The 14,078-nt window shown below is 37.9% G+C and overlaps 1 protein-coding gene and 1 pseudogene across 2 annotated transcripts in view; one reads left to right on the top strand and one right to left on the bottom strand.

Moving 5' to 3' along the window:
• Positions 1–14,078, bottom strand: part of PREP (prolyl endopeptidase) — a 292,033-nt gene that overhangs the window by 109,372 nt on the left and 168,583 nt on the right. For both annotated transcript variants that reach the window (XM_069077132.1, XM_069077131.1), the window contains 4 exons: positions 13,391–13,524; positions 12,784–12,914; positions 7,920–8,129; positions 6,552–6,673 (listed from right to left, as the gene is read on the bottom strand). In XM_069077132.1, the coding sequence (XP_068933233.1) occupies positions 6,552–6,673; positions 7,920–8,129; positions 12,784–12,914; positions 13,391–13,524 (597 nt within the window). The remainder of the gene's footprint in view (positions 1–6,551; positions 6,674–7,919; positions 8,130–12,783; positions 12,915–13,390; positions 13,525–14,078) is intronic.
• LOC138153007 (small ribosomal subunit protein RACK1-like) lies at positions 2,688–6,537 on the top strand (annotated as a pseudogene).

Genomic DNA, 14,078 nt, shown 5'->3' with positions numbered 1-14,078 from the left:
ATATTTGTAATCTCTATAGGCATTGTGAATATGGCATTGCTGATACAAATGCCTCTGGCCATTTCTACTCAACCCCAATTTCCAACTCTGGCTCCCCTTTATGTGCTGTCTTCCTCTCCTAGAGTTCAAGCTTCTTGAAGGCAAGGACCATGTTGCTTGTATTGATTTATATCCCCAACACATTTCACAGTGCCTCCTATATAGAAAGAACTTAAATGCTTTTCTGCTCATTCATGATAAAACAGGTTCTCTATCATATCTGCCACATTGCCCTCCATCTGTAAGTTACTGCCATAAAACAGAATCTATATTTTTGAAGTTCCATAAAATATTAAAGCCTATAGCTATTATTTACAATTGAAATTTATTTTGCCAGTGATTTTTTTTTTATCAATCAGTAAGAAACACCAACTATACACAAAATATAGAAATATCAGGTCAAACCTGTGCTTAGTTTTGTTTTTACTCCCCCTCTCCCCCTGATCCTGGACCCCCTTGGGCCTCTTTGCCTTTACTTTGTACTGGTAGCCCTTCCCTGATGTTAAAGGATGGATGAGAGAAGGTAGAGACACTTTCTTGCTGGGTTCCCCCTCTTCTTCCCCAATACTCATTCCCTTCTACCCCACCCCACCCCAGACAACACCTGCCATCTACTCAAGTTCTGGCTATATCAGATTTCCTCCTCTACTGTCAGTTCAGCAAAGAAAGGGTACAGCAGGGCCTTGGCCAGAGGAGAAAATTTGGAACTTAAATCTTATGGAAGTGAATAAACAGATAAATAAAAAAAAATTTTAAAAGGAGGTATATGTTGAATGAGAGCATTTTAAATATAAGGAACAATGTAAGCAATAAAATGAAGGGGGAAAAGTAGCCTTCAGAAAACAAGTAGTTGAATTTGGCTGAAATACAAGGTACATAAAGTGGAGTAGCAAAAAGTTGGAAAGGTGGAATTACAGATTTCACGCTGAAAAGGAAACTTCAAGGACATCTAGTCATAGAATCTCATAGGATCATAGCTCTAGAGCTTAAAGAGATCTCAGGTCATCTATTTCAACCACTTGTATATTACAGATAAGGAACCTAATCCCAAAAAAGGTTTAAATGACTTATCAGCCAACAAACATCTGTTAGTGCCTATGTAGCAGGGAAAGCTTTGGGTGCTACATTACAAAGACAAAAGCAACAGTCCATATGCCCTCAAAGAGTTTACATTATAGGCTGATATAAGGCTGGAATCTAGTAATGAATGGACCCAATCTGAGTAGATAGTAGAAAACTGTGTAAATGTAAGTGCCAGGCAAAAAAAGAATGACACATATCTATACAGATTCAGTACAGGCTGAGAGATCTAACAAGTTACATTCCTTGGATCCAATGGCTACATTTATAGAATCATAGAATTTGTAGCTAAGTTCAATATCCTTATTTTATAAATGTGGAAACTAAGATCTAGAGAGGTGACATAACAAATAGTATGTAGCAGAATTGGAATTCAACCTCAGGTTCTTTGACTCTTAAATCCAGTGACTAATCCAATATACAAGAAAACTGTAAGATGCTGACAAACAACAGCAAAAAACCTAAATTGATTAACCCAGTTAAGAGTTTTCCAAACCAAATGCTAGCTTAGAAAAAGGAATCATCACAAGGGTTTTGGAAATGAAAAAAACCATAACCATTTGATTTATGTGGCTGAAAATTCAGGACCCTCCAAGGAATAGGCAAAAGGGTCATTGATTCTCCCTCAAGTGTAGGTCACCCCAAAATACATGATGCTGGCTAGTACATGCCAGCAATGGAAACTTCTGACCTGCCTTCGGGTCTGATTCCTGAGCTTCTGGGACTGCCATATTTTGGTGAACATGAAAGGACTCTCAGTTAAAGGTGTGGCTGCTATAAATGTTCTGTGGTAAACAGGTCTGTAACTACTTCACCCATTCATTTCAGATTAGGAACCCTTGGGAAATGCAGGGCAGGAACAGGCCACACCCAGCATAAGCCCATCTGGACTCATATAAATCTATGGCATTACTTAGGGTACTGATCCTATAGGCAATCTTTTAACAAAATTCACTTTACTAGTCTTATTAAACTGAGTGCTTCAGTCAATTTGCCCCTGCCACTACTTGATTTATGACAGTGTGTGTGGTCCAGTAAACATGCCCTTTGGTTTCACGTACTGATGCATTCTGAATCAGTCTGTCTATATTTGTGTCTTTTTTCTCTTCCCTCTTGCCCAGATCAAAACAGTTTCTAACATCTAAAAGTCAGTAGTTTCTTCAAAGTAATTACAAAGAGGATCTCAAGGACCAAAAAGATACATGCCATACTGCAACAAAGTTATTAGGGATTTTACTAGGATGGGTAACTTTTCAACCCAGTTTGCTGTTTTGTTTCAGTTAAACTGATAGTGTTGTTGTCCCTTATGACTTTCTTAAACTGGGGTGCATGACGTTTTTTAAATACTTTGACAGCTGTACTTCAATATAATTGATTGCGTTTGTAATCCTATATATTTTATTATATGTTTTAAAAACATTATTCTGGGAAGAAGTCTATTAGCTTCACCAGACTGCCTGCTCAGGTGATCCATCACACACACACACACACACACACACACACACACACACAAAGGATTAAGAACCTTTCCTTCAGATCTTCATGATAATTTGTACTATTAATTTGCCACATTTTGTTAATATTATCATAGTGCCGCTTTTTCTTGCTGGGCGGCTGGCGTGAAGGAGGGCCGGCTGGTCTCTCTCTGTGCAATCTGGACCCATACTTCTTCTTGGAGCAATCCAGCGAAGTCTCGTCTTATCATGACTGAACAGATGACCCTTCGGGGTACCCTTAAAGGCCACAATGGCTGGGTGACCCAGATCGCCACGACTGCCCAGTTCCCCGACATGATCCTGTCAAACTCCTGAGATAAGACCATTATCATGTGGAAGCTTACCAGAGATGAGACAAACTATGGAATCCCCCAGAGGGCCCTCAGGGGTCACTCACATTTTGTTAGTGATGTGGTCATTTCCTCTGATGGCCAGTTTGCACTCTCAGGCTCCTGGGATGGCACACTAAGACTGTGGGATCTTACAACTGGCACTACCACCAGGCGCTTTGTTGGTCACACCAAGGATGTGCTGAGTGTAGCCTTCTCTTCAGACAACCGTCACATTGTCTCTGGTTCCCAGGATAAGACTATCAAGCTGTGGAATACCCTGGGTGTCTGTAAATACACTGTGCAGGATGAGAGCCACTCAGTGGGTGTCCTATGTCCGTTTTTCACCCAAAAGCAGCAACCCCATCATTGTCTCCTGTGGCTGGGACAAGCTGGTCAAAGTCTGGAACCTGGCCAACTGCAAACTGAAGACAAACCACATTGGCCACACAGGCTACCTAAACATAGGTACAGTTTCTCCTGATGGCTCTCTTTGTGCCTCTGGAGGCAAGGATGGTCAGGCCATGCTGTGGGACCTCAATGAAGGTAAGCACCTCTATACTCTGGATGGTGGTGACATAGTTAATGCCCTCTGCTTCAGCCCCAATTGCTACTGGCTCTGTGCTACCACTGGACCCAGCATCAAGATCTGGGACCTAGAAGGGCAAAATCATTGTGATGAGCTTAAGCAAGAAGTGATTAGCACCACAGCAAGGCTGAACCTCCCCAGTGTACTTCCTGTGATAGTAATGGCAATTAAAGATTCCCCTGTATTGGCTTGCTTTTTCAAATTGATTGTATTAAAACCCAGAGCTTGTTAATCCTGCCTGTGGGATGGACTTGTTGATGTGAAAAGAGAGTCCTGAACTGGGAGGAGCTGGTGACGTAGATTTGGAGAGACAAGAGGAAGCAGCACCCTCATGGAGGCAGAGAGAGACTGAGAGAATTGCTGAGGGCCACTTTGAATTGCCCTGGACTTTTGAGACCTGCCCCCTGAGCTGCCTAGGACTGAGGAGACATGGCTGTTTTGCTGGTACTTTGTCTGTCTGTTTTGATGTTATTTTGCCAGATTTGTCCACTGGTGAAAGACAGTCCTTTTGTTGAAGAAGTCCTGGAACCTTGCTGTTGGCTAAGAAGCCCTGAGACTGTCCTGCAGACAGAGAGTGAATACTGTCCACTGGTGAAGGACAGTGCTGTTGTTGCAGGGGTCTGGAGACTGTCCTGCAGACAGAGTGAATACTGTCCACTGGTGAAGGACAGTGCTGTTGTTGCAGGGGTCTGGGAACCTTTCTGTTGGTTCAGAAGCCCTGAAGAAGGATTTTCTTGTTGTATGTTTACAGAAATCCTGGGAGAGGGTTTTGCTAATGTTTTCAAGGGTTCTAGGACTGTTCTACAGACAGAGGATGAATTAATGAAGGGACTGGCAATGTATCTTGTGGCCTTGCTAAGCCTTGTCTCCCCAGGAACTAAGATTGCTGAGAACTTGCCTCATATCAAGATGAAGAAAAGACCTCCATTTGGGTATTAAGTGCTGTGCTTAAACTTGATGTAACTCTGGGGTAGATTCAATTGTGATCCAGGGGTGGGGAACTTTTGACCTTTTTGTGTTCTAAGATTGAACAAATGAATGTACTTTACTAATCTCCATTTGAGAAGAGGGGCTTTGTGGTGGACTAAATGAAGGTACAGCCTAGGGGTGGAGTAGTATTTAGAACAGGGACTTTGTAATTGATTGAATGAGTGGAAAGTCCTGGGGTGGGGAAGTACTTGGAGATTATTTAATCACCCTTAGTAAATGCTGTATTTTGAATGATGTCATGTTTTGACCTTCTCTGTTCTTGGTTTGTCACTGAATAAAAATGGAGAGCACCTATGCTGGTATTCTGAACCTTGGGAAGTTGCCTTTCCTTGGCATTACATTACACTTCCTTAGCCTGGTCTGCTGATGGCCACACTCTTTTTGCTGGATACACAGACAACTTGGTACGGGTGTGGCAGGTGACCACTGGCACTCGGTAAAGGGGTCAACCATAACTCAGATTTTGAAATGAAGACCTTAATTTATGCCTTTTGAAAAAAATATATTATTATAGTGCCACTATAATAGGCTATCAGAGCTTAGAACTGAACATCCTATGTAACAGATAAATTGGTATCATGGATAGAGAACTGACCAGAGTCAAGAATACTTGGAGTCTAGCCCCATCTCTGAAACATACTGCCTGTGTGACCCTTGCCAAGTATCTTCACCTCAGTGCTTTATGCAACTCTTTAAGAATAAAAGTTGCAGAAAAGGTGATGACCTTCATTGGTAAAGGGAGTTTTCTCTATCAATGAAACTACAGGCTCAGTCCCCATCCCTAGAGTACCAATATAGTTTCCCTTCACCAGGTGATTAAGAATATGCTACATTTGATTTTGTCACCTCAAAAAAATTTCTTATAGAAATAATATAACCGGGATCTTAAAAACATGAGTTTGTGGGAAGTAGGACTTGACTGCAAAAGTATGCTTTGTAGATAATTTTCCAGACATTCACAAAGAAAAGGTTGATGTACATCTGATTTTGGAATGCTTCCTGAAATACCCTCCATCACTTTTGTACCAAATATCTCTGGTATGAACAAGTAAAAAGAAAGCAAAACTCAGCACAGTTTGAGGTACTGCTGCACCTTGATAGTAAATAAAAGATTTCAAATGTTTCCTCTACTTTTTGGGGACAAAGTGTAGTATAGCTGAAGAGCACTCTATTTGGCTTTAGGGAACCTGTGTTTGAATGATAGTTCTGCCACTTATTACTTATGTTCCTTCTCTGGGCCTCAATTTCTTCATCTATAAAATGACTTAGATGATCTTAATGGTCCCTTTGAATTCTAAAATCCTAGGATCCTAAGGGGAGAAAAATTACTCTCAGTTTACATTTTACAAAAATAAGCTATAGGGGTGGCTAAGTGGCACAGTGAATAGAGCACCGGCCCTGGAGTCAGAAGGACCCGAGTTCAAATCCGGCCTCAGACACTTGACACACTTACTAGCCGTGTGACTTTGGGCAAGTCACTTAACCTCAATCACCCTCCAAAAAGCAAAACAAACAAACAAAAAAAGATATAATTTAATTTATTTGCTTATTACCCAGAACAAAACTGAGACTCATGAGTATAATCTGTACTGTAAGCATTTCCTTGGATTCTTTCCACAGACTGTGAGTGAAATGCAAGTTAAGAAATGAGTTCAATATCAATGACATAGCTGGAGTCGAATTCCATCAGATGCCTATTGTCAACATGTTCACTGAGAATGGTTCCTAATACTTATTGCATCAAAGTGACAGTAAACAAAGTCCACTTTAATTAGTGATATTTTGAAATCAGAGATCTTATGAAAAGAAGAGAGGGGTGAGGAAGGAAGACAGTCAGGAAATAGTATAGAAGTCTGGTTCTCAGCAAGATGAGACTAAAGTTTACCTATTAGAGCTGGGTGATTCAGAAGCAGAGATGATTAAAGTTAGCATGCAGCATCAGAAATATATTCATATAAAGAATCTACAAGATGTGTTCTGTATTTGGAATCTAAGTAAAAATGTATGTTCCAAAGGGTTAAATCATACCTCAGCACCACCCATCCACTTTGGCTCATCAGGAAATTCAGCACACAAAATATCCTCCGCTTGGTCAGTCCCCAAAACATGGTAGAATAGCTTCTGGTGAAGATTTGTGGATGTCTCAGTGCCTGAAAGAATTAAGCAATTCAATTTAAAGCCATCATCTATGATCTATTCTATTCATTCCGGATAATGACCTACATTTAGAAAGCTCAGTAATGTGGTCACCACTATTTTCCACCCATCTTATAGATGAGTCATCCCAGATATTATTTATACTTAATTTCTGAGTGTTATGAAGTAGCATTTAGTCTAATATTTTTTATTCAATAAAAATAGCAACCCTACCCCATCAAATGAAAATAAAATTTATGTAATATCCTCACATAACCAACTTTAGGATACTTAGTGGTTTACGTGTTCCATTCGAAACATTTGTAGTAAGACCATTTACAGCACTGCTTTTGGTATTTCAAAGGACCCTGCCATCTAACAGCATGAAAGTGCATTTGAAGTACTTTTGATAAACAGTACAGCCTAATTGGGAGTAGAAAAGGACACCAGAATTCTCAAGCTCAATCATCAGTAACTATCATTATTACTGTAATGGAAGATTAAAAGTAAATAATAACTGCTTTTCTTTTCACAATTACAAAATCACTCTGTGCAACAGACCATATGCCAACTACACACCTTTGATATAGCTAGTAATTTCTAAATTTCCAACATCTCTTGAGCACTTTGCACCCATAATATGGGTAACTGTTGCATAGCAACCAACCATCTTACAACCAATATTCTTGTCCTGCTGCCCAATGAGCTCTCTTTTACTTCAAAGGCAGCCTCTAGACAAAGATGTTCCAAGAACCCAACCCAGAGAGAGCAAGAGCTGAAAGCAAAGGAGAAACACTATGACATTCATGGTCAATGTAGCTGGACAAGCCAGTGACTTCTGAAATGTGACAGGGTACAACTTTCACTAGGATGGTTCCTCCTATCAAGAGCTACCAAGCAAGGCATGATCCTTTCTCACTGCAGAAAGAGGAAAAGGAAGAGTAGGTAAGTCTAACTGAGATGATATTTCATATTATCTTTCTAACATATTACAGGTATGTTGTTGATCAAAAAAGAGCAGGTAAGGACGAGCTGTAAGGAACCTCTATAAGATATTTGCCTCCAGCAATGCCACTACCAAAACCTTAACTGTAAGGTTTTGTAATAATCTTTGCAAAACCCTCCTGGGCAGTATAACTGGAGCTCTAGGAAATGCTACCCTAGACTGAAGTAACCTTGGAAGATACTTAGCTATTTTTGTCATCAATTGCTCTAAAAAGCCTCCTTTTGTGAGGTGCATCATTTCCACCATGATCTTACCATCACTTTTTCCATCCTGTTTGGGATAGCAGTTGTAGAACATCCCCTTTCCATCATGGGTCCAAGCCATACAACTGAACTTGACTCTTTCTAAAACATCTGGAAGATCCTTGGGTCCATCAACTTTCATAAATTTAATAGTTACCCAATCCGAACCACTGGAACTTAGGCCATAGGCAAAATATTCACCATCTTCACTGAATGCATAGCCTGTGGGATTATGATGAAAAAAGTCAACAGAAGCACACAATATGGTCAGTATTTTTTTAAAATACCTTTTGCCCTCTGAACCAAAACATCTTCCTAATATCGGTATCTTTATACTGATCTCAGGTATAAAATGCATATTTAAAATAAAGCATTTCTAAGATTTTTTTTAAACCATCTTTTATCTATACTGTAAAGGGAATAAGGTCAGTTTTGGAATTAATGAGTGAATTATGCTGCATCTCAAATAAAAGAAACTATTTGTAGCTACTGTGTAATTCAGAAGATGAATTCCAAACTGAGTGAGATATCTCTTCATAAAAGACATTTCTCTGAGTATTCAAACATTAAAGCAAATGGCCCATTATCTCTAACTACGCAAGTCCAGGTTTAAATAAAAAAATAACCATTTATATGGTATTCACTTCAACTGGAAAAAAGAAAGGAAAAACAGCATTGTTTGTTGGTTGGTGGTACTTTGGCTAGTTTTTTAGGATGATGGGAAGATAGAAAGAGTCAACCAATGAGCAAAGTTTCTTTTAAGAGGTGAGTGTGGATGTGGGTGTGGGTGTGGGTGTTTATGTAAAGCTCCTTGAGGACATTTTCATGTTTATCTTAGCAAATACAGTGCCTTGCACATACAGGTAGTTAATATCTGTTGAATTGAATCGTAACTTTTTCCTTCAATTTTCATTTAATTTTAATGGTTAATAACTTAAAATATTTATATATTTTCATATTTTATGTTAATACATAATTATAACATACATATTATATAGCATATATATCATAATAATTTAATATCTAATACTTTATATAAGATTTCTAAGTGTCTATATAACCCCCTAGTACCATGTCATCCAGAACTGAAATTCAATTAAGAATAGTGGAACTAGAGATTTCCCCTTCTGTCTAGGTTATCCAGTAGGTAAAAGTTACCATAAAAAAATTTATAGTTTCAGACATTCTGTATCGCTTTACTCTGACTTTCTGGTTATGGGAAGCTGACTTAGTTGGAAAGGAAAATTTCACCTGGCAAGTGATCCCTGCCATAGATTGGTGGTAGAACCATGGACATTAGCAGTATACTTTTGTGAGCCCCAGTGGCTTCATCTATAAAATGAGTGGGATAAACTAGATCAGCAGCGTCTAAGTTTCTCAGTAGTGACAGACATTAACATAAGGCTCAAAATTCTTCCATATGCAGGCCACACAAATTTCCATTTTAGCTTTTTAATGCAAGAGAAGACATTGTGGAAAAAAAAAAAAGCAAAATGGACCCAGACAATGTAGTCTGGCCACACAGCAAGAAATTTCAAGCTGTTAGACCCTACTAGTCTAAGTCATTGAATGCTAAGTATTTTGGTTTTTTTTTTTTTTTTCAAACTGATAATTATCTCAAACAGGATAAAGCAAGCATTAGGCACTACAGTTAGATGCCTAAGAATTAGATGATTTCTAAGGTCCCTTGGGGCTCTAACATTCTATGATGCTATCATTCAATAATTACAAAGCTAAAAATGTTTTGACTGGAAACATAACGTAAATAGCAACACATTATCTGTGTGCCTTAATCTTAAATGCAATGGAAATTCCTTATGTTTTTCCCTTTGAGACTATCACCAATTTATTTTGTTTGTATTTGTGTGCTGTTTGCCCCATTAGAGTGAAAAGTCCTTGAGAGTAGGGACTGTTTCTTGGCTTTTCATCATATCTTCAAATGCCAAATTAAATGAAGGAACTGTGTATTAAAACTCCAGACACAAATTCAAGCTGAGATTTCACTTTCAACACTGATCAATGATTATCATTTACGTATTGGCACATATTAAATGAACAGTGATTCAGAAAAAGGTGTTACTGGAGAAAAATGCTTCAAAGTGGTAATTCATTTGCAGGCCAAAAAAGGACCTCTGAAAATATCTGATGAAACAAGGGCCAATGACACCTACCCAATTTTTCAAGAATTCCTCTAGTGTACCAAATCTCGAATTCTGGAAGGTTGAACCTATGCCAGATGCTCTTCCACAAAACAAAGGAGACTATAGGGAATATATTTAATCTACTTTTTTTCACTGTCAAGTATGCTAGAATTTTACCTCAAATTAAAATTTCCCACCTTCTAATGGACAAACCCTTAAGAGTATATGAGGGTGACCAGAAATACCTGTTGTTTTACCTAAGACTGGGTCAGGTCTGGGGCAATGTGTCCTCCCCATCAGCTAGTGAGAGAGGCCTCTTTAGAAATAATAATGGAGAGAAGTAGAAAAGTATAGTGGATAGAGCTGCCTGAAAGCCAGGAAAGCCTAAGTTCAAGTTCTGACTATGACACACAAAGGATGTATGACCCTGGTCAAATCCTTTAATTACTCAGTGCTTCAGGAAACTCTAAAATTTTAATTTTGCAGAAGAGCGGTTGATGTACATGGACAGATGGTATTTCCTTCCAGGGAATTCCTTCATCAAAGAAATCATAGGTGTGGCCCAAAGGAAAAAATAACTATCAAAGCCTATATTAATTTTTCCTTAAAAATCTGTACCCTCATAATCATACGAAAAAAAGCTCTCAATCACTATTTATTAGAGAAATGCAAATTAAAACAACACTAATATGACAGAAAAGGTGATAAATATTGGAGAAGATGTGAGAAAATTGGACCACTAATGTATTGTTGGTGGAGCTGTGAACTAATCCAACCATTCTGGAGAACAATTTAGAATTATGCTGAAAGGGCTATAAAGCTGTGCATACCATTTGATCTAGCAATACCACTACAAGCTCTGTATCCCAAATATATCAAAAAAGAGGGTAAAGTTCTCACATTTACAAAAATATTTATAGCAGCTCTTATTGTGGTGGCAAAGAATTGGAAACTGAAAGAATGCCCATCAACTGGGGCATGGCTGAACAAGTTTTGGTATATAAATGTAATGGAATACTATTGTTCTATAAGAAATGATGAGCAGGCTAATTTCAGAAAAACCTGGAAAGACTTACATGAACTGATGCTGAGTGAAGGGAGCAGAACCAAGAGAACATTCTACACAGCAACAATAACATTGTATGATGATTAACTATGACAGACTTAGCTATTCTCAGAATACAATGATCTGAGACAACTCCAAAAGACTCATGATGAAAAAATGCTAATCACATCCAGAGAAAGAACTACGGAGACTAAATGCAGATTGAAGCACACTATTTTCACTTCTTGTTTTGTTTTTTCTTTCTCATGGATGTTCCCTTTTGTTCTGATTCTTCTTTCACATGACTAATGTAGAAATATGTTTAGCATGATTGTATATGTATAACCCGTATCAGATTGCTTTTAGTCTTGGAGGGGGAAAAAGGGAGGTAGAAAAAAAATTAGAATTCAAAATTTTACAAAAGTGAATGTCAAAAATCAACTTTACATATAATTTAAAAAAATACTATTAAGGGGAAAAAAAATCTGTACCCTCAGGGAGGACAGCAAAGTGTCTTTCCCAATGTCAGAGGGATAGCCTTTTGGCAATTGGAATTACATCAGCAAAATGTACACTTGGTAAATCTAGTCACCCTATCATTCTTGGGACAAGTTAGGTCACTGCTAACAGAAGAGATTTCTTTCAGTGACTGCCACTCTTTCCTACAATTTCTTTTTCTTGCTCTTTTTTTTTGAGGGGCAATTGGGGTTAAGTGACTTGGCCAAGGTCATATGGCTAGTAAGTGTAAAGTGTCTGAGGCTGCATTTGAACTCAGGTCCTCCTGACTCCAGGGCCAGTGCTCTATTCACTGTGCCACCTAGCCGCCCCTTCTTTCCTACTTTTTCAAGCCAGAAACTGACTGCTCGACTAACAGTTCATACTCCTAAGCATGGGATATTTCTTTCATATTTCATTGTATGAAATTTTCTCTCCTTAAAGCCTGCCTCATGTCATAATGCAAGCCACAGAGTTAAACAGGCCTAAGTATCGATGGAAAATAAAAGCAATTCTACACATTACAAAAATCATTAGGGAGTCATGGCCCAAACATGATGAGTCACTAGATTCAAGTGAGGTGTAGCCCTTTTCTCTAGATTCCCCAACATTTCTATTTCCCTGTACAAGGCATTAATTGCTGTATGAACAGCTTCTCCTGTACAAAAGACTAACCTTAAAGCACCCTATCACTGAACTGCAACCAAAGTACAGAGCCAGTTCTACGAAAAGGAGAATGTGTTTATGTTTTTCCTATGTTTGAGACATCCTGTTCTTTAAAAGTTCCTATACAAAACATGTGAATGATTCCCATTTCTACTTCATACCATCAATATGGAAAAGCATGACCTGATAATATATTTTGATTATATCATGTGAAATTTTATTTTCCTGACATGGAATGAACACATGCAAAAAAATAAAAAGAATTGACTAACAATCCACACTCCCAATAATACAGAAGCCTGTATCAGCTTTTTAAAAAGCACTGGACATGGATGGAGTAAGAGGACCTAGGTCCTAAATTTGGCTCTGACACATGTGACCTATGACCTTGTATAACTCAATTAACTCCTCTAAGTCACCGTTTTCTCATCTACACAAATGAATAAGATGATTTGCAAGAGTCCTTCCAGCTCAGATCTAATTCTAAGCTGTTATAAATTCAACAAGACATTCTGTGAGGCTTGCTCACCTCGAAGAGCCACAGTGCCATCATCAGAAAGCTTGTTTGGATCAAGGAACACCCTGGCTTCGTCATTTAAGGAATCTTGTACATATAATACTCGTTGGTTTTGCAGTCCTGTATTATAAAAATGAAAATACCTGGAAGACAGATAAGATCATTAAATAGTTAAATTTTGTTAATATATCTGTACCTAACACTCAAAAACAAAAAAAAAACTGCAGCAGAAACAAAATTTTTTAAATCACACAGCTCAGGTAGGAATCTACAGGAACATCCACCTCACACAGCTGCTTCAGTGCTGATACAATACACTGCTGCAAACATGTAATGGGTACTCAACACATGTATAATGATTTAAATTGAAATTGCTATTTGTCTTACTCTTCCTCAAAATCTGGATGCAGACTGTCACCTGGCAAATATTTTTCTGGTTAATTATTTTTCAGGGACAGTTTTATAACTGGAGAAGGATTTCATAGGCTGAAGAGATATTATTCTCACATTTAAAATTTATAAATGCATGAATTTTTATAAATGCTATTTCTGTATACCATTTTTCTATATTCCAGGAAAATAGTTTTCAATAACAAACTAAAAATAAAATCACACATACCTTTTTCCTTTCTTGAAGTGGCAGCTATACTTGGGATAGTCATATAATTCAGTCATTCTTTCTTTATATAAGCCTCTAACAGGGCACTGCTCAAGAAAGGGCACTGTAATCTTATTTTGGGCCTCCACAAAAGCCTGGATTAAAAAATAAAATAGAATACAAGTCAAATACAAAAGCTTCCAATAAGGAATGCCATCCATCAACACAATCCAAGCATTAATAAAAGGTATTTATCCTTTCCTTATAAAGAAACCTATAAAAATAAGAGATATACACAAATATAAAATAAAGATCAGGAGTAGAATTTATTAGGTTAAAAAAAAGCAGGGGTAGTAATCATGATCTCAGATACAGTTAAAGCTAAAATAGATTTAATCAAAAGAGAAAAATAGAGAAACTACACTATATGTCAGTCATCTTAATCAATATTATTTTGGACTATTTAAAATAATTATACAGTATAAGATTAGACTATTGCTGTGGTGCAGGAAAAGATGCCATCCACCCTCAAAGAAAGAGAGGACAAGCAAGTATAGTACAGTCTTACACAGATGAATGTCTATGTCTATGTATGAGTATGATTATAGATATATAAGTATATGTGTGTATATATGTGTGTGTATATGAAATGTGTGTATGTATACACACACACATCTGTGCTTAATTGTATTCTTCTCGGGGAGGAGGG

Source organism: Petaurus breviceps, unplaced genomic scaffold, assembly GCF_028583685.1.
Source record: "Petaurus breviceps papuanus isolate PSGF00001 unplaced genomic scaffold, PetGlider_PUasm1.0 90977, whole genome shotgun sequence".
Taxonomy (NCBI): Eukaryota; Metazoa; Chordata; class Mammalia; order Diprotodontia; family Petauridae; genus Petaurus; species Petaurus breviceps.
The sequence above is the reverse complement of the archived record's forward strand: the minus strand, read 5'-3'. Positions and strand labels throughout refer to the sequence as shown.